This window comes from Sceloporus occidentalis, unplaced genomic scaffold (assembly GCF_023333645.1).
Source record: "Sceloporus occidentalis isolate IW3139 unplaced genomic scaffold, rSceOcc1.0.p SCAF_1, whole genome shotgun sequence".
Taxonomy (NCBI): domain Eukaryota; kingdom Metazoa; phylum Chordata; class Lepidosauria; order Squamata; family Phrynosomatidae; genus Sceloporus; species Sceloporus occidentalis.
This window is the reverse complement of record NW_028316981.1, coordinates 187,893,251-187,913,864: the sequence shown is the minus strand read 5'-3', so window position 1 is coordinate 187,913,864 and position 20,614 is coordinate 187,893,251. Positions and strand designations below refer to the sequence as shown.

At 40.7% G+C, this 20,614-nt stretch overlaps 1 protein-coding gene across 3 annotated transcripts in view; it reads right to left on the bottom strand.

Moving 5' to 3' along the window:
• Window positions 1-3,325: 3,325 nt before the first annotated feature.
• RAVER1 (ribonucleoprotein, PTB binding 1) overlaps window positions 3,326-20,614 on the bottom strand; it is a 37,672-nt gene continuing 20,383 nt past the window's right edge. For 2 of the 3 annotated variants that reach the window (XM_089487177.1, XM_089487187.1), the window contains exons 7-15: window positions 20,093-20,179; window positions 18,453-18,567; window positions 15,173-15,417; window positions 13,872-13,965; window positions 11,153-11,295; window positions 10,811-10,888; window positions 8,144-8,269; window positions 5,108-5,191; window positions 3,326-4,992 (exon numbers count right to left, since the gene is read on the bottom strand). In XM_089487177.1, coding sequence (XP_089343303.1) covers window positions 4,846-4,992; window positions 5,108-5,191; window positions 8,144-8,269; window positions 10,811-10,888; window positions 11,153-11,295; window positions 13,872-13,965; window positions 15,173-15,417; window positions 18,453-18,567; window positions 20,093-20,179 — 1,119 coding nt within the window. In that variant the 3' untranslated portion in view covers window positions 3,326-4,845. The remainder of the gene's footprint in view (window positions 4,993-5,107; window positions 5,192-8,143; window positions 8,270-10,810; window positions 10,889-11,152; window positions 11,296-13,871; window positions 13,966-15,172; window positions 15,418-18,452; window positions 18,568-20,092; window positions 20,180-20,614) is intronic. The other variant, XM_089487196.1, reaches the window with a different exon arrangement.

Below are 20,614 nucleotides of genomic sequence, written 5' to 3'. Positions count from 1 at the left end.
GTATGTGTGTGTATTGTGTAGATGTACATACTGTGTATATGTATGCGTGTGTGTACATACAGTGTATGTGTATGTATGTATATATATATATTATGTGTACATGTGTGTGTGTATATATATATATATATATGTGTGTGTGTGTGTGGGGGGGGGTATCTACACATACATACATATACATACACAGTATATATACTGTGTGTGTGTGGGTGTGTGTATTGTGTGCCTTCAAGTCTTTTCTGACTTATGGCATGACGACCTTCTCATGGAGTTTTCTTGCCAAAGTTTCTTCAAACCTTGCTTTGCCAGTGCCTTTCCCTGAGGCTGAGAGAGTGTGACTTGTTGCCCAAGGTCACTCCAGTGGGTTCCATGGCCATACACATCAGGATGTGTGTGTGTGTGTGGTCTGCCTTTCAAACATGTCCTCCATTTCAGCCTTCTTCTGTCCAGGAAGAATTCCAAAACGCCCTCCCTTTTGAGCATCACTAAGAAGCATGATTTTCTATTGATATGAATGTTTTGAACCAAAATGTGAACCTTCAGAAGGCAAAACGTCGCTCTCACAGCCAGCCACGGGGACGGTTTTGGAAGTATTTCCAATTTCAGAATTGTGGATAAATGATACTTATGCCTTTTGAATAGCAGGTGCTGGAAACAACATTGGTCCATTGATCCAAAACACCAGTTTGAGACCGCTTTAACAGCCCTGGCTCAGGGCCTGGAAATCCTGGGAATTGCTGTTAATTGTGGCGCCAGAGCTCTCTGACAGAGAAGGCCAAATGTATCACAAATACTACAGTTCCCAGAATCCTCTAGGATTGAGCCAGGGCAGTTAAAGCGGTCTCAAACTGGATTATTTCTGCAGTGTTTTGGACTATTGTTGTTGTCTACACTGTTCAAATTGTGATTGCATCACAGCTTTCCCCAACAATCCTATGTAAGGAATTTGTTTTTTTCCACAGCTGTTTTTGGCCTATGGAGACTAAGGAAATGATTCCCACAGTGGGCAGTAGATCCCCCGGGGGGCAGTGGAAGGATCCAGAGGGCGCTGAGGGAAAAAGGGGTGAGGAACATCTGTACTTTCTTTGGGCCAGTGAATCTTAGAGCTAGTGTACAAAAGGAATGTTGGACTCCAACAATAATGTATGCAGCAACAAAGCTGGACCCAAAATGGCTAGACAAAGCTTCATGCATTCAGACAATTATTCCCAATAATATATATATTACTATAAGGTTGTGAAGACTGAAAAATAACAAGTCATTTTCTTTTTCTCAACTGTTTAGAAAGTAAATGTGTTCCTGATTAAAATCCATATTGCTGTTTCCTACTGGTTTATTTTCCTACTGCACAAGATGTGTCCAGCTGCACATTAGAATAATGACGAATGGCTCATAATCAAGTTTTGATTTCCAGCTAAACTGGTGGGACAGGAATGGGCAATCTGGGATCCTCCAGATGTTGGAGTGTAACGCCTATCATCCATCATGACTGGATGTCATAGCTAGGGTTCATGGGAGATGTAATATCAGAAGGGCCACATTTACCCACCTGATATAGTCAAATGGCTGCTTGATGCTAAAATTCAGGCATTGGATAAGAATCAAAGCAGCAGGAGACTGGTGGTGATATTTATTTTTATTCAAAAGTAATATAGGAATCTGCTATCTTATGCTTGAAAGTAGCTGGGCAAAACTTATTTTCTTCCAGTGGCCTATATCCCTAAATGGTTGTTCTTTCTACTTGCTCCATTAGGCAGTTATGCAAACATACCTACTGTGTTGTGTAGGAGAGCATCCTTTCCCGGTTTAGGGACACCACATGAAAAAGACAGTGGTAACTTTAAGTTTATTCAATCTCTCTATTCATACAGGGATTGTAGTTCTCAAAGAATAGAAGAGCAAATAAAATATGTATGAAGTGGAGTAACAGGGAGAAAAACCCAAGAGTTAAGAGACCACCTGTTCATCTTACCCATAGGAATGATGATGATGGTCGTGCACACACTGGTAACTTCAAGGCTGGACTTCAGCAATGCGCTGTACATTGGGGTACCTCTGTACTAAGTTCAGAAACTTTAGCTAGTTTAAAATATGGCAGACAGATGGGTTCCTGGTACAACTAGAAATGTCCATATTACAGTCCACTGTTGCTAATTATTTTTAGATTAAAATAAAAAGTGTTGGTTACAGTTGTCCCTTGGCATCCGCTTGGTTCCAAGATACCACCACCTCCAGGATACCAAAATCTGTGGATGCTTAAATCCCATATATACAATGGCACAGTAAAATGGTGTCCCTCATATTAAATGGCAAAATCAAGGTTTGCTTTTTGGAATTAAGCCATGGATGGTGGAATCTATGGATACAGAGGGTCAACTGATCTTCACGCCTGATTTAAAGTCAAACAGCACCTCAGGATGACTTATATTACCTATAAAGCTCTACATGGTTTGGATCAGGTCATCCTACAGGATTTCCATCTCCTATACAATTCTCCTAGTACACTTGGGTCCTCTGGGAGACATCTATCTCAGTCACCCAAAACTAGGCTGACTGCTACATGGAGAGCATTTTCTTCAGCTGCCCCACAGACTGTGGAATGACCTGCCAGAAGAGATCTGTCATTTTGAGATGCTGTCTGATTTTAAAGCAGGAATACAGACCAGTCTCTTCCAGCAGGCCTATCCAGATTATTTTTAATTTTGATTTATTGATAGATTTTAACATGCATTGGTGTTCTATGCTCTTTTAACTGATGTTATATGTTGTCCCCCACCTCAATCCACATGGTAAGAGATATCCCTGTAAATCCCCTCCAATAATTTTATTTTAATTCACCTTGGTAAGAGAGGAAGAAATATGCCTCCTGCAGTTTAATGTTAAAAGCCTGGCTATTAGTTGTATTAATTACTCCAGCATTAGCCCCTGTGTCAGTTAAGTTCTTAAGCTCCAAACAACCCTGACTAATGAATGTTTGAATGGAGGAAAAAAAACACTGCGAAGCACCTTTGGAGTGTTCTCGTTTTTCACTTAGCCCTTAGGAGAGATTAGATGAACTTATGGCTGGAGGAAAATGGCTGGCACATCCAGCTTCATTGTGTTTGTGCCTAAAATCTCCCTGATCAGCATCACCTATTATGAGGCAGAGAACATCAGGATTCTTATAGCTCTACTTACATAGCTGGTTTGCATGTGTTGAGTAGCATGCAACTTTAAAATATGCCACATGATAGAGTCCGGTCTTCGTGCCATGCATCTGCTTTCCCTGCTGATTAGCCTAAAACATCTAACTCCATTTTTATGGAAGAATGAAGCAGCAAGACAAACATTTGATATAAATATAGCTTTACTTTGGAAAATTGGTATCCAGTTGCCAAGAGATTTCAAATCTCATGGCAAATACAGCAAACCAGCCAGTATCTACAATAGAAACATTATAGCATGTTTATAAAACAGAAAAAAGTATAAGCAGAAATATAAATCCCCCAATGAGAAGGCCACAGACCCCAATTCTGTCTCAAATTAACCCCACACAAATCTTCACTGAGAATGGGCAATGTGGAAACACTGCCCGCCCTGAACCTAAGTAAGTTCAAGCAACTGGTCGAGCTATTCCTCTTTATAGCAGACTGAACCCGGGCCACTAAGTGGCTAAACCTGTATCTAGGTCAAGAGGTGCATGGGTGGGATAAAGTTGTGCTTTCCATTTCCCTCAGCCAGCATAAGAAAAAGAAACATTCCTAACATTGGAGGTGAAAAGTGCCAGTTCAATGGAACCAGCATTAACCTCTCAGCTTTGCTCAAGCTTCAATGCTGGGTGCTATCAAAAAGGTAAATGGGGGCTCCTGTTACTATCAAGAAAGATGCAGAATTGCTGCACAAAACTCTTAAGTCGCTCCAGAAACCAATGCCCAAAGATTGTCCCCAGCCAGGGAAGTTTGGCTTGAAAGCTATCAGACTACAGGATCAGCATTAAGACAACTGTCAAAAAAAGAGAAGAAAAATACACTCAAGAGAAAAAAAATCATTTGCACCCAGAGGAGGCAATGGTTTAGACCAAAATATGCACATCAAACCTAGGAAAGCAAGAGATTTAAACACACACACACACAATATCCAAGATCATATGGATGCATACCAAGATCTCATACTCCTGAACTAGTTAAAAAGGAAATAACTAAAAGCATGGAAAATTAAAAAAGGTACTTTACATGTTATAATTACCAAAATAAGTAAAAACAGACTTCATGTTTTTAAAACAAAAGGAGAAACAGACTGTAGGGAGGCAGAAACTTTAAACTCAGCCTGGGGGTTTCAGGAGCATGTTGGTGACAGGTTCTAGTCAACTGGGCCTGTTTCCCAGGGTGATACCTGGGTCCTTTAATGCCACCTCCTTCCTCTTAGCAATTCACTCCACCACACTGCAGCACATCCAGAGGCACCAACATAATTCAAATACATTCATTTGCTAGAAGCACTTTTAAGGCAGGGAGCTCATATCCTTGCAGGGAAAAATACGCTGCAATCAGGAAACAGTATAGGAAGGAGCTCAAGTGGAGAAAATGTATTCAGTTGATAGAGAGGCAGCAGGGGACTGTCTGCAGCTTGGCAATGCTTCTCATGATTTCCCAAATACCCTCCACTCGGAAAGAGGGGCATTTGCTCTGGAAAAGCACCAAAATGTCCAGGTTGTGCTTATATCTGACCCCAAGACAAGTCCTTTACACAACAAACTTGTAAAATAAAAACCCTAAAAACATAACATTAAAAACATTTTTACAAAAATTTACACATTCAGAAAAAGGGGAGGAACAGAAGAGTTGAAAGGGGGCTTCAATGGGGAATGGATTAAAATATCCTCTTTCGCTTCAGATAGGAGTCTGCATAGTGACCTCCCAGGCCCTGAGAATGCTGACCAACATAGCTGCCTTCTGGGCTGGGTTCTGGGGATGGGAGAAGGTGGGAAAATGCCCGCTTCTGACCACCAACTGGCGTCTGAAAAAGAAGTGGAAGGTGGGACAAGGGGAAGAGTGGCAGTGTTAGAAGAATGATGATGAGACTGTGGAAGAGGCAAAGATTTCAGACATCATTCTTGACTGCACCACCTTACCTTTGAGTAGGTCCCCTGCGAGTGACTGGCTGGTCCTAGTCCCAGGATGCTGTCTCCAGCACCCACAGGAGGCATCCCAACTACCTGGAAGATAAGGACAGAGCAGAACCAGCATTATAATAAATAGCTTTTTCATTATGTGGGGCAATTATGCCAGAGACTACTCTGAGGCAGGATCTCTATAGAATCGTTCATGGATGCAGTGGGGAATTTAGGCAACAAAATTGAAAACTACACAGATAGTTAACAGGGTGGTCTTAACAGGAGGTCATTAGGGACCTCATCCTAACATCATCAGTATGCTGATGACACTCGACTCTATTTCTCCTTGTTCTCAGAGTCAGCTGGGGCTGTGTAGGTGCTGGATGAGGGCCAACAAATTGAAATCGAGGAATGGTAGTTCTCAGGTCCAGGAACTGAGTAAACAGCTAGCCCTGGATGGGGTTGCAGTCCCTTGAATGAGACTGCACATGGGTTCTGAGCCTTGGAATGTTTTGACACCAGCTTTAACTGGTGTACCAACTACAGCTTTTTCCAGACCGAGATAACGCAGCTACAGTAGTTCATGCACTGGAAAGCTCTCAATCAGATTACTGTAACACCCTCTATGAAAGGCTACCCTTACAAAAGGCTAAGAAGTAGCCGCTAGTGTAAAATGCAGGAGCTCCACTAGAAAACCAAAGAGACAGCATATGATTCTTTTAAGACTGGCATTAAAGAATTGTGCTGGCTGCTAATATGCTTCCAGTCTGAATTTAAGGTGCTAGTGATGACATTTAGTGATGATGGCTTGGGATCTCAATCTTTGAGGGAGAAGTCCTCCTTGTGCCTGCCTGAGGGCTGAGGTCCCAAGCCATTTAGGCTTTAAATGCCATCTCAAGCACTTTGAATCCCACCAGTAAAGTCAATACCCGGTGTGGGGACATGACAGAGGACCTTCTCAGCCATGGCATTCCAATTATGGAATGCCCTCACCTCAAAGGCCCAATCAATGCCAGTACCAATTTCATTTAAGTGCCAAGTAAAAGCATAGCAATTCATCAAACCCTTTGGGACTCACTTATTTGCTAATTAGCTTACTTGCTGTTCAGTGCTATGATCTTTGGAATAGTGGTATATAAATAAAACATATTATTATTATTATTATTTCTCTCAAATGCTAATGCACATAGTCATTATGTTTAATATTTTTGTCTGCTCTTTACTGTTTTAAAAGTGTAAGCTGCCCTGAGATTTTTTTATTAGGACAGGGTATAGAAAGATAGACAGACAATGTGTATGAATTAGATTTGTTTGCTTAACCTATCTATAAGATTGGGGAGGAAGGAAAACTAGTATCTTTCCATGCATAGTTGGATTTCACTTCCATCAAATTTTGCTAGCACAGTCAAAAGCAATAGCAATAGCAGCTTCATTTATATACCATGTCATACCACATTGAGCAGTCTCTGAGCGGTTTACAACTGTAAGCTAATTGCCCCCATCAAGCTAGGTATTCATTTTAGTGACCTTGGAAGGATGCAAGCCTGAGTTGACCCTGAGCCCCTGGCTGGGATTGAACTCACAACCTTGTGGTTTGTGTATGAGTGGCTGCAGTACTGGCATTTAAACACTGTGCCATCAGGGCTCTGGATGATGGAAGCTGTTGTCCACACATTCTTCATCCCTATTGTTCCATAGATGCCCTGCTCTTTCTATTGAACTATTCCCTGTCACAGTACTTTTTCTTTTAAGTTCCTTAAAAACCGTTCCAAAATTTCATAGACAAAACATACACACAAAACAAACCACCATGCCAGTGGTACTCAAATTTTACTCTTGGGACTCCACTTTACATCTATATGCAGACACTGTAACCTCACCCCCCAATCGATGTAGTATATTAATAAAACTATTTTGTTTATTTAGTGAGCATATTTTCATTTGCATACACATGTAGATTTGAATTTTAACATTCTATAAGGCAGTAACATTGTTCAAATTTAAATAGTTTTATTTAACTCAACTCATGTGTAACTTTATTTACCTGAACTCATGTGTAAATTTCACACATAAAAAAGTTTGGGAGGAAGATTGATCAGAGCCTCCAAGTCCTGGGGCCCCATGAGCAGCTCTCGCACCCACCCTGGGAGTCCTACCCCCACCATTTGAGAACTAAAGCACTGTGCAAAGCAAGATCATAGTACTTAGGCCAACAGTGGATTAAATATGGTCCTTGAAATGTTAGACAGCAATATCTAGCAAGCTCTAGGCAAAGTGGAAAAATGCTGGGAACTGTAGTCCAACAACATCTGGACTTTACTCACCCCAGATTTAGGATTATCTTAAAATCTACAGATGGGTCTGCAGTTGCAGGTTTTGACATGGCTTAACAATAAGGATACAGCTCAACACCTTTTCTTATCTTACTTGCTGGGTTCCAATAGGCTATTAGCACTTCCCGTGGATTTATGCTCTTAAACCCATTCTCCCCTCCAGTGCCAAATCATACTGCTTTGGAAAAAAAATCACAGTTTCAAAAAGCATTTGTCACATTTCTGGCAACAGACACAAGGCCAAAGCATTCCATGGACACAGAGGCCTGGTTATAATGTATTTTGGTTCACAGCTGTGGTGTACTGCTTCAAGACAGTCTCCTAATGTTTTCTGCTTTATTCCTGCATCTCCATTATGTGTTCATTTTTCCTGTATAAAAAATACAATTCATGTATCTTGCTGGTAGTATCTGGAAGCACTTTTGCAAATCTCCCTTTACCATATTCTACTGGTGGCCTCTATCTCCTGCTTAGCACAAAGGCAAGCCAGCTGTTGTCAAAACAGAAAAGTGATAATCATAAAACTCAGATCTATGTCTGAGTTTTAGAGAAACAACTGAATTATGCCCCAGCAAGAAGCAATTCTATGTGACTGCAGATGATACAATGAAGCAAAGAAGAGGGAAATGGCAAGCGATTACAGTAAACATCCAAATGTGTCCTGTGGGGATTCCTGATATAATGAACAAGTCAGACTTGCAAAACCAGCAGGTGCTCTTACTTTGTTCAGGTGGCTCTGCCTGAGTCCAGCTTGAAGGCCACTAGTGAAATAGGAGGTTGGGGATCCTGAGTAGAATGGAGGCAGAGGGGACCCCAGGCTGTTTCGGTCAAACCCAGGCAACGGCACCTGAAAGAGAAGCAAAGAGTCACACCAGCTGCTTGTAAAACTAATTTCTTGTACCTCTGCAGATTAAGAGAGCAAGGGACAACTAAGAGGTAGATGGATAAAAACTGTTGTTTATTAAACAGATTTTATATTTAAATCAAGTTTTTAAAAAAAATCATAAAATAATTCTCTCAACACTCATTTAACAACTTTGCCAGTTTTGCACTCATTTGGGTTACCTGCAATCAAATTTTTAAAAGCAAGAAAACTTGCATTTATGTTTCAGCCTAGGAATAAAAATGACAGTAGGGGTATGAGAAATAGGATCTAGCTGAAGTTTTAAGAACAGCCTGCATTTATTTACTGTTTAGATTAAATAGAGAGACAACTGTTTTATTTTGGGGTTTGGGTTTTTTTTTTTTTTTTTTTTTTTTGGAGAGGTGGGATTACAGCAAGCAGAATGATGTGATGAGCAAGTAGTTGAAGCTTTGGCATTTGAATGTCCAGTTCAATACCAATTGCCATCAGCATCCACTTGATCCCCTAGCATTTTCCTTCTGTGTTGTTCTGTGCTCTCCTAACCAAGAATAGTGTCTACACATTGGACTATCCAAGTACAGTGTCTGTATAAGCACTCAGATAGACACCCATTGATGGGTAAGTAAACCCTACATAGATATGCTTCTGTGTTTTAAAGACAACCATTAGCCAACAATACTGGAACACTTATGAAACATTTGTGAAAGATTAGATTTCATTTAATAAACTATGGTCTAAATCCAACTGTTAGTCCCAACTCAAATGAATCAGATAAATCCATGGAATTTACATATATGTTCACTAACCAGGTTTGCTCTGATTCAGTGAGTCTATTGTGGTTGGAATATTTGGACTGAGACCTAAGTGTTGTTATGCTTCAGTAAGGTGAATTATCACTCCTGATATACTGACACAGCATCTACAAAAGGAGTGAACAACTCCACCAAGAGCATGGATCAATTTCCCCCTTGTACTCTTCCAGCAAGAACTTAGCTGGAACTGGAAGGGATGTGACATGAAAACTGGCCAATTCTTTTCCATTTTTAAGGGAAGAGGATCTCCCCAAACTCCACAACCATTTGGGGCTGATTTGTTGCCTAAACATTTGGGAGAGACTCTAGTGGGATTTCGAGGATCTAGTGCCACAAAGTTGCCCCCACAGGGCTGCAGTTCTCCGCTCCTAAGCTACAACTCAATATATATAATGAGGATATTATGTGCTACTATTTCCTGAATTAATAAAAAAATAAAGTTATCTTTAAAAGTTACAAAAACTACTTGTATAGACAGTATAAACTGCTCTACTGAGTTGTATGATTGTAATTTACTGTATTTTACAGATCAGAGTTGTATCACTGTCCAATGTGAATGAGTGGGTTGTTGGTGCCTGCCTTCAAGTTGTTTATGACTTATGGCGACCCTAAGACTGAGACTATCATGTGGTTCTCTTGGCAAGACCTGTTCACAGGTGATTTGTCATTGCCTTCTCCTGAGGCTGAGAGCATGACTTGCCCAAGCTCACCAGTGGGTTTCATGACTGAGGTGGGAATCAAACCCTGGCCTCTAGAGTCACAGTCCAACACTCAAACCACTACATCACTTTCTTTCATTGATTTAAATTGATTGAAATCAGTCCACCCAGAGTGTAAGTGATCAGCTGCTCTGACAAAGCACTGCTACCAAGCTGCATTTTTCTATTGCCTGACAGGAAGGAGGATAGTAATATGAGCCTGGCATCAATTCAGTACTGTGGAATGATTGAAGGGTTTCAAGATAGCTAAACGTTCAGTCTTTCAACAGAGACAAGATATATTATAACAGAACACATATGCTAGTTTCAGTATAGTTACTTTATGGAAGACGTGTTTCTAAATACCAGACTTGGGGCTGTCTATTAACTAAATCATCTTCTATGCACTTTGGAAGATGTTTTGATGTGTGTATATCACACCAGCCCAAATACATGCCACAATTAACTATGCACTTAATAACAGTAAGCCTGCTGCCTTTCAGTAGGCCAGGAACCAATTTTAGGATATTTTTATATTGTGATATTTTATATTATCCTATGCAATCAATATGTGACATTTGGGAAGATGAAGAAGAGGGACCTGCAATAAAATGCAGCAGTGTAGGATATTCCTATTCAGTGCCCTCCTCCAAGATATTATGTCCTCCCTTCCCACCCAGTTACCCCAATCCTACCACCTCCCCGTATGTGTGTGGATGGTACATGAGTAGTGCCACTCATTATATATATATATATATATAATATATATATAGAGAGAGTGAATTACACTGAACAGCAGGGATAGCGAACAGGTGCCTTATCAGATATTGATGGACTACAATTCTCATCACTACTAACCACTGACTGATGCGATGCTGGGAGTTATAATCTGAGGGGCTTGTCCTACTTGCCTACCCCTACTGTAAAAAGCAAGAAATGGCCAACTTTTCAGCAGCATCCTACAGTCCAGCTTGCCTTAGCTGGTGAAGACATTTAATAAAATGGGCATTTACCTTCTGCTTGCTGTGTGCAAATCCACCTAACTGGGACCCTGTCTCTCGAGCCTGGGGATACATTCGTGATCCCAAGTCCTTTGAGAGGAAAGAGAAAGACAGAATTTCTTTAAATTTAGGGCCAAACACAAATTTAAAAATAAATTCCCTCCTCCTCATTGTTCATATTATTTCAGCTTATATGGTCACCAATAATAACTACAAATTAGTAGGAATATGGACACTACTTTCCTCAAACAGTATGGTCTTACCAACCCCAGGAAAAATACAAGAAACACCACTGCTTTATTGTTTGTTTGTTATATTCAGAAATCTGCAATTGCAAAATATTACAGTACTCACTGGCTGGTACTCAAATACACAGTTGTCTCCTGTCAGCCCAGGTGAGGGCAGTGCAGGGTCAGATATGGAGGCCTGAGGAATTCTGGGATTGGAAACATTGCCAAGTACACTAGTCTTCAGGCTGAATGCTTTATTGGCCCCACCTGCAAAGGCAGATTTGATCATTAACATGCAAGAATGCAGTTAGAGGACAAAAGGCAGACTAGCTCCAGGACATAAATATATATATATAGCCTCTCCATTTGAAGTTACATACATTGGTACTACGACTAACTGAAAGAAAGAAGGTGGCAGAATGAGCTTTCGTAGACCTGAGCCTACTTTCTATGACATAAAACATGTATCTGAAGCAGTAGGCTCAGGTCTACAGAAACTCATGCTATCAACATCTTCCTCTCGATCTCAAAGATGCTACAAGATCCCTTTGCCTACTGATATTCCATACTAACACAGCTATGTCTTTGAATTATTTGTGATGAACTGACTCCAAAACCCACCAATCAGAAGGCAGCTGAGGACCAGCCAATAGAATGTGGGCTGGGACTTTTAAAAATTCCGGGCTGACAGCTGGGAGTCAGTTGGAACTGGGACAGTTTAGAACTTCGGTTAGGGTTTAAAATGTTGAGAGAGATGCAGTTGGAACGTTGGCAGTTGGGATTTGACAGTTGAGGGAACAGTTGAGTCCAAGAGAGGACTGGGGTCCATGAGTTCCTGAGGGAATAGTTAGTTGGGGCTTGGGTTCCAGGGATAGAGAAGGACGGTTATGGTAGAGTCTGAGTGAGAAAGGGCTCCCTACCGTTTCACTTCTAGGACTCTAGGAAAGGGAGTGGCTGGAGTGTGATATCCTGCGGGAGAGTGTTAGCTTTGGTGACTGTTAGGTCTAAGTTTAAGAAAGGAACTTAATAGAAAGAATGAGTGAATCTTAGGTATAAGGAACTGGTGATTTAGATAAAGATTTATAAACCCAATGGTAACTGTAACAGAATAGAAAATAACAATTACATAAGATATCATATTAAAACCAACACTGTTAAACCTTCTTGCAAATAAAGTTTTATTCGTTTGATTCAAGAAGGACACGCCTGGACTTGAGTTAATACCACGCTACTCACATTACAAAACACGGGTGGCAGCGGTGGGATAACAAAAGTCCCAAGTGCTTGCCACAATAAAAAGGTTATTCGTTACATAATTTGGTGGCAGTGGGATAAAAACTCCCAGTTGCCTGCCATCACAGAAAAGGATTATATCACATAATTTGGTGGCAGTGTTAGGGTGAAGGTTGACTAGATGGAGCCTTCACATAATTGGATGGCACAACTAGGAAAGGGTTTGTTACATTATTCATTGGTAATAGGCATGCATTTGTCCTTGTATTGCCACCCTAACTTTGTACCTGTATCCCTAATATCAGCACTGACAGAGACAATGTCACAGATCCTGTTCCACCAGAAAAAAGAAACAACGAAGCAAGAGAGTGAAGCAATGTAAAGAAAACCTAACTGGAATGTCAGGAATATATGAGCAACTGCAACCCACTGTGAAATACCACTTAAATTCCAATTCAAAAACGTATTTAGTATTACATCCTAATGAATTCAGCAAGATTTGCTTTGTAGTAACTACATTTAGGCTTGGAGTGTTAGAATTCTTAAGTTGTACTATTGCCAAGCTTTACAGAAAGATAAAAAACATGAATATGAGTGGAAAAACAAACCAGGTTTCATAGGTTTTGCACAACTTCTGCTTTAGACACATCAGCAACCAATTTACTATATGCATACATTTCTCCTTTTTAGTTCACACAAGAAATTTCCTACACAAAGCTATTGGGAAAGTTGCTTATGTAAATTTGTGGAGCTTGCTAGAAGCCATCTCCCCATGGGAAGAAAAAGTCACGGAAGGTTGCAATTCTATATGCATTTCCTGAAGAACTTGCTTGCAAACAGACACACATAGAATAAATTAAAGTGTCAGAGATTTCTTCTAATGAATAGCTCTTTTCACAGCCAGGTGTACCGCAATCAGAGCTTTGTCTGAGATCTATTTACATAAATAGTTAAAAATGAGTTATTGCTAAGTATTCAGTTGTAATTTATCTCACTAAAACAAGTGGGGAGGCGGCCCTGGAATGCAACCCTCCAAGGAAGCCATTTTCAGGGCGGAAGGGTTTCAGGGGAATGGAGAGCTCCCTTCGTCCACTCCCCTGCTCTGGAAATGACTTCTCCAAACCATTTCCAGGGAGGGGGTGGCTTGGGGCAGAGGGAAAGCCTGGGAGGGAGGGAGGAGCCGTGTTTAATATTAGCAAATACCCCAAACTGTGAAATCTCAAACTTGCAAAAGTCAAGGGCCCACTGTACCTCTCTCAAAAGCTCCAGCAATAACAATTTATATTTTAAATAGGTGGCATCTGGTTTTCAAAACCACAAATGGACTTATGTTGATAAGACACGTTGCATAACTCTCCACCCACAAACTGAAGCTTTCCATCAAGAGGGTAATCCTCAAAGTAACAAAGGCACAAGAATTGAGACAAAATTCAAAATGTTGTTGACCAGTGCTTACTATTCTGGAATCCAGATGATTAGGGAATCTAACCTGGTTGCTTATTATGTTCATTGATGAGAGCTTTTGCTTACAATACATCAGGGTAGAGATTATCTAACAAAGTACTGACCAATACAATTTACCCCACTTTTGCCTATCCCAGTGTCCTCACCTCCAAGTTTGCTTGTAGGGAGAAGACTGTGCAAATTTAAGTAGGGATTCAGTGGAATCTTGAAGTCTTTTGGTGGCTCTCCTAACAGAGAGACCTGAAAGAAAAGTGAGAGTGAGCAGAATTTTCTGTAGTGTCCATTTTCAATCAATGGACTGTACCCAAGGACCCTAAATACACTAAATGCACCAGATCCTGTCTGATCTTGCAAGCTCAGAAGGGTCAGCCTTGGTTAGTACTTGGATAGGAGATCACCAACAAATACCAGGTGCTGTAGACTATATTTCAGAGGAAGGAATTGGCAAACCAAAGTATTCCTTACCTAAGAAAACCTCATGAAACACATAGACTTGCCATAAGTCAAGAGTCAACTTGAAAGCACATACGATAAAAATGGAGGGATGGGGAGTGAGGAAGGGATTTTGTCAGTCATCTGAAATTGCACTTATCACACACAACAGTTTTTTTTAAAATCTCCATACTTGCTTTGTTCTTTAAAATATCTACATAAAGATATTTTTGTATTATCTTGCTCAATTTTGAATTTAGAGACTGGATTTGTCTATGATAAAGCATTACATCAAAGATTTTTACAGCAAAGTGAATGAGAGGAGGGGAAAAGGAAAAGGGGGACATGACTGGAGGCTGAACTTCATCCAGAACAGCACAGCTTTTTATTTCACATGTTTCTAAATGTAATACTATTGTACAGGTTGGATATCCCTTATCCGAAATTTTTGTGACCAGAAGTGTTTGGGATTTTGGAATTTTTATTTTATTTTGCAGTATTTGCATATACATAATAAAATATCTCTTGAGGATGGGACCCAATGCTAAACAACAAATTCATTTATGTTTCATATATACCTTATACACATACTCTGAAGTTAATTTTATACACACTATTTTTAATAATTTTGCTCATGAAACAAAGTTTGGATATACTGAACCATCAGAAAGCAAAGGTATCACTATCTGAGCCACTCAAGTGGACAATTTTAGATTTTGTAGTATTTTGGATTTTGGAATTCCAGAGAAGGGAGACTCAACCTGTAATAAAGACTAGAAATGTACTAAAAAGGAATATGACAAAGAATCTCATGGCAACTTTTTAAGATTAAAAAGTGTTAGCTGGCATAAACTTTCATGGACTACAGCCCACTTCATCACTTCCAAGAGTAACATGGCTACTTCTCTCACAGATATACCTTTGAAAATTATCAACATTCTGGGTTCTTTGCTATCATATTAACACATCTGGATACTTAATTTGACACTGACTGCAGTCATGTATCCATACTTACCCCAGATGAAGAAGGCCCATTTTCTGTCTGCTTTGGTTTCTGAAGCCCACTGATTACAGATCCCAGAATAGAGGTGGTGAGGCCTTGCAGGCCAGGTGGAGTCAGCTGGGATGTCTGTGTTCCTACTACAGAGTTCTCCCTCTCTATCCCCAAGGAGCCCAGATAGGATGGCAAAGGTAGGTTTCCAGAAGGCAAGATTGGAGATGTCACTGGTCCTGGGGCCATATCAGCAGTTATAGTGCCCCCTAGGGAGAAACACATATACAAGTAAGAACCACTTCCGAAATCTGCATGTGCCTTCTCCAGTTTTTGAACTGAAAAAGGCTTCTCACGTCCTCTCAAGTGTATGGAGGGAATTTTTGCTGTCTTCTAATGTATTCTTGCTTTGCAAAATAAAATAAAAATCTCACCATGCCAAATACATTTTTGGAGGGTGTAGAAAATATGAAAGTGCCTCCATGCCCCCAGAAGCCATCCAAGGCCTAAGAGAGGGCATGTGTGCCCCCTAGACCACTGGAGGCTGTCCATCCCTGTGCTAAAGTAATGTTTTTACAGAATCTAGGTAACGGCGTCAGGTTACAAGTCAAATGTCAAGTAATCAGTGCACTTATTTCATTTTAAAATCACAGTTCAGGAAAGCTATTTTTTGACCACAACTCCAAAACCTCCCAAGGAACATGTCAGCTCTCTTGTTTAGCTTGGGGAGCACCCTAACATCTACCCCACTACTATTCCACTCTATTAATTATTGCAGGGAAGAAGGGAGGGTAAAGCCCCAAGCTCTTGAATCCTCCAGACTACTCTAGAGAATGCTACTCTCTTTTCTGGAGGAAAAAAAACAACAGGTCTCTTGGTGGCCTCAAGTTATCCTGCAATAGTAATGCTAGCTCCACATTTTAACTCCTTCAAAGGCATTACTTCACCTTTTCTTTTTCATTCTGAACTGTTGGGGAAAAGGCAGGCTGTCCCTTCTTCGTTCCCCTCCCTATCTCACCACCACAGAAAAAAAGCAAAAACGCGTGCTCTTTAGTAAGAAGGACCAAAAATTGTCACTAGTATTCAAAATTACCGTCCTCTACATCCAGCATGGAAATCAAATGGCAGGTTCCATTAATCTGTAGTGAGTTCACTGTGTTTCTCTGTGGTTACAGGAGATGAAGGCTGTTTCTGTGCATGCAACACTGAAACCAAGTGATTGTCAGAGGCAGCATTCTGGGCCTCCTCTAACACCTTGCTACCTGTCTACCTAGCAAATTATTTTTACTAAACTTCTTTCACACATACAGATGGATAGAAAATGAAAAACAAAATAATCTGTCCCTGCTTATACCAGCATTTCCCATCTGCAGACAAGCACAGTTTTATGGAAGCTAGTAACTCTGGGGGCATCTAGTTATTTTAAACCAGAGAAAGCAACTACTGATAGTCCAGGGGCTACCTGGCCCCTTTCTCTCACTCTGGAGCTCAGTAGGCCACATCAGCCTTGAAAGGGTTATTTGACCCCAAAAGAAGCACTGCCACCCTCCCATAGATTTTAAGTGGCCAGCTGTTCCTCCTGAATAACAATAACATTTATAATTCCCTTTCAACCAAAGGATGGAACATCACATACAATCAGAGACAAAGACAATAAAACGTAACTATGAATATATATAAAGCCCCCAACATCTCACCAGCCACCCATCTGAGGCTTGTGGGGGTCTTTTTTTTAGTGTGGCTGTGAGGTTGATTGGAAGCCCTTGTGGGATGCACTTGGCCCATGGGTCACACACTTTCCAACACTGTTTTAAATTCTCCGATTGGAACCAGATCCTTCTGCATTCATGGTTCCTGTGACACCAGTCATTCTGTTAGAGACAGCAAGCCTCTAGCACTGTTGGTAGGCAGAATGGGGACATAAGTAATCACACCTCTTATCTGTAGGGCCAGATTAAGATATTGGTGTCACCTTGAAACCTTCTGTGCTTTCACTTTAAAATTAAAATAGCTGCCTCAGTTCTAACTGAAAAAAGTCATTTCCCCCCCTTGCTTTAGTCAGTACAAAACCTAGTACAAAGCTGCCCCTTCCTCTCCTCAGAATTAGTCAACTGACTGCAAGTGAGAACTCATTCTTCTACTAGGTCTTGACAACCACTAAAGTTCAAGATGGTGGGGCAGGAATCGACACACATAATCAGAAAATACCCCCCTTCCTACACAGAAGTATTAAAAAGCCTCCAGTGTTGACAGCCTAAGGTAAAGCTTCTTAATGAATTAAAAAATGACGCAAAGATCCATGGTATAAAAGTAAAGCTATTCAGTTTGACACCATTCTTTTTGAATCACCCTGTATTTCACAGATTTATTTCCTGTTATATCTTCCTGCACTTAACAGTTCCTGGCCCCCATTTTCCTACAAAAATCCACAGAGGGAAGCTTGCTGTCAAGTGGAGGTCTCTTCAGTTAGATCTGTTAGTCTACCACTGGTGTTTAAAGAGAAATCATTGTTCAAGAAATCCAAGACTTTCTTACAAAGCATCTGATGTGCAACATCCAATTTCAACTCTCTCTATGGCCTTGTTTTTGCACACAGAATGTACAAACCTGTAGCTACTGTACTTCTGTACTAATAGATGTGACAACAGAGGCAAGTAACAAAATACTACTCCATGGGACACTTTCAGTTGTCAAGAAGTGACACATTGGTGTTCGTCACCACTGCCTTGTGCTCTTACGTCCACTACCCTATATGTGTAAGCTGTGTTGGACAGGGATCTACACCTTTATGGGATATATACTGGCAGTCCACTCAACTCATTGGACTAAGAATGGTCTGGACATCATTTAAAAGTTCATTTTTTAAAAATTCCAGAAAAAAATATGCTTATGATTGAAGGATTCCCCCCAAAATTATTTCAAAGTGCAGCAGCAATTCCTCTGAGGTCTAAAAGAGAGAAAAAATATCCCTCACCTTAATCCCCAAATCTAATCAACCAGCTAAAAGAAAGTCTACCATACTTCTGCCCAAGTAAACATTCTCATCTCAACTATGAAAAAGCTCAGAAGTTAAACAGGCAGAGTAAAAGTCCTGAAAAGAAATTAGAAAAGGAATCTTTCTAATGAATGTTCAGTCTCAAATAAGCAGCAGGAGGAGTTCAGCTGGTCTCTCAACCCCCCAGTTTTATCTCACTTTGCTCCCCAACTGTTCACTTTCTAGAAGAGCAACTTCCAAACTAACAACAGATTTCACTGCTCATAGACTGGGCAGCCAATTAATAACCATATGTCATAAAGCACTTACCAGAAGACATTTCACCCATTAGTTGATTTCCTGTCTGAGAAGCTGGTGTGTTTGGCATCCCCAGAGGTCCATGCTGCAAGGAACCCAAGGGAGAGTCTCCCAAAATTCCTGGTTTCTGCAAAAAGTAAAATGTTTCAACAAATGAAAGGAGGCATGTCTGAGTGTGCTAAAAACAGAATTAAACAGAAGAAAGCCATGGTCCACTATAAGCAGCTAATCTCAAATCAGACAGTGCCAAAGGCACGTTGGCTGGAAAGTGATTGCCATAAAACACTAAGCAGAAGCCATCAACTACTGCCACACTAGAGAGGTGATCAAAGTTGCTTTAAAAACAACTGGGATCTCCTAACAAGCCACATTTAGACAGAGTATCTAAAGCTGGGTGTATCTCTAGAGGAGGGCAGGAAAAGAGGGAGAAATACAATGGCATTTTTCAGATCTGCACGGAGGATTGGACTAAAAGCTTTCTAGGGGAAAGTCCAAGAGAAAACTCAGCCCTCATAAGTGGCCCAAATACAGCACAACATAAACAGGATACCACGACACAAATGGTTAGTTGGAGCATCAGGATACTTCCTGCCTTTCTTCAATTCTGTGATGAACTGCAGCTGCCATCATTTCTTCTGCAGATGTGTTGCATTTCAAAGTTAGCCCTGAATGCATCCAGCAAGGAGAGTCAATGCTGCCAGTACTTCGTTTGCAGCACTGTTGTGAGAAAATAAGTTACTCCTTTTTGAGACTCTGACTGAGCCTATTATGTTTTGACTATATTCCGCATAGCCAAAGTTTGGCTATTCAGATGCAACACTGACAACATTTAAAGCAGGGAAAACAGCAACAGTGAAGGCTAGTTAATTTCCATGCAACTCCACTGCAATTCTTGTATGCTGTGCAACCATGTGCCCCAGAGTCTTCCATTCACAGCTGGTGGCAGTGAAGCAGAATAAGAGCCTAGAGAGCAAATACCCTAAAACGCAGGGTATTTGGAACACAAGAGTGAAGTCATACACAGAGTGGTTTCCAAGAAAGCCTGCATACAGTTCACCAAGGAAGGAAGAATAGACTTGTTATAGATGGGCCACAAGGAAGGCATCAAAAGATCATCTGTCCTGCCTAAATTAGGGTGGACCCAGATCTATCTTGTTAGGTACAGTACATCCAAAAGTGTTTTGTAAAACGCTCCCTCTCTTATTTATTTATTTGTTTGTTTGTTGATAGCAAAACAACCCTTACTACTACGTCTTCTCCCCCAATTGCTCCTGGCCAAACAGTGGTAATTGTTTTGCAAACCCTTAGCCAACAATGTCTAGAATAAAGGCTCAAAATACTTTTACTACGCACAATTTATTTTTATGTACAACAAGAAACACCCTCAATATAGGCCTGTTGATAGTACAAGCACACAGCGTGGTCCTGAACACTGAAATAAGAGCTTTTTGACTGCACCAAGCTACATGAAGTTTTTTTTAAAAAAGCTTTTTAATTTTTTTTTAAAAAGCCCTGTATCTACCCTCTTGATTAAGACTACTGTACAATATGGTTAATGGCCACGTTGGTGCACTTTTCACAGAGTGAACACACAATATGCACCCACACACAAACAGCATGATTTACACACACAGGCCAGGTCTAGCACTCACATGGAATATGGCCTGGTTTTCCTTGTTCTGCAGAAGTTGTGTCCAGACCTGGTTTTGGACTAAGAGCAAGTTTCCAAGAAATGCCTTCTGGAGCAGAAAGCAAAAAAAGACCAGAAACAGGGTCACTAAAGCCAAGCAGGTGAAAAAGGAGATGGCTGTTGGGGGGGCAAGTGACTATGTCAAACTCTTGCTTTATAAGGAACAGTTCAGTAGTCTCCTAAAGCAGGCTGAACCATTGCAGTGCAGGAAGGAAATTATCAACTATAGTTGCTAAATTCACCTAGCCATTTGGTACAGCTTTTCAATTATATACAGAGCAGCTCCAGCAAAGAGTCAAAGAACACATATAAGGCTATCAATAAACACCCTTAACGGCAACTGCACCCCTGAAATGCCAAACATGTATTTGTACGAAATATGCAGAGCTGCACACAGAAGGAATGCCCTGCTTATCAAATATTGGGAACGGATGAAGTGGTAGATAACGAAAGAAGATTAAAAGCAGTTTATGATAAAGCAAAT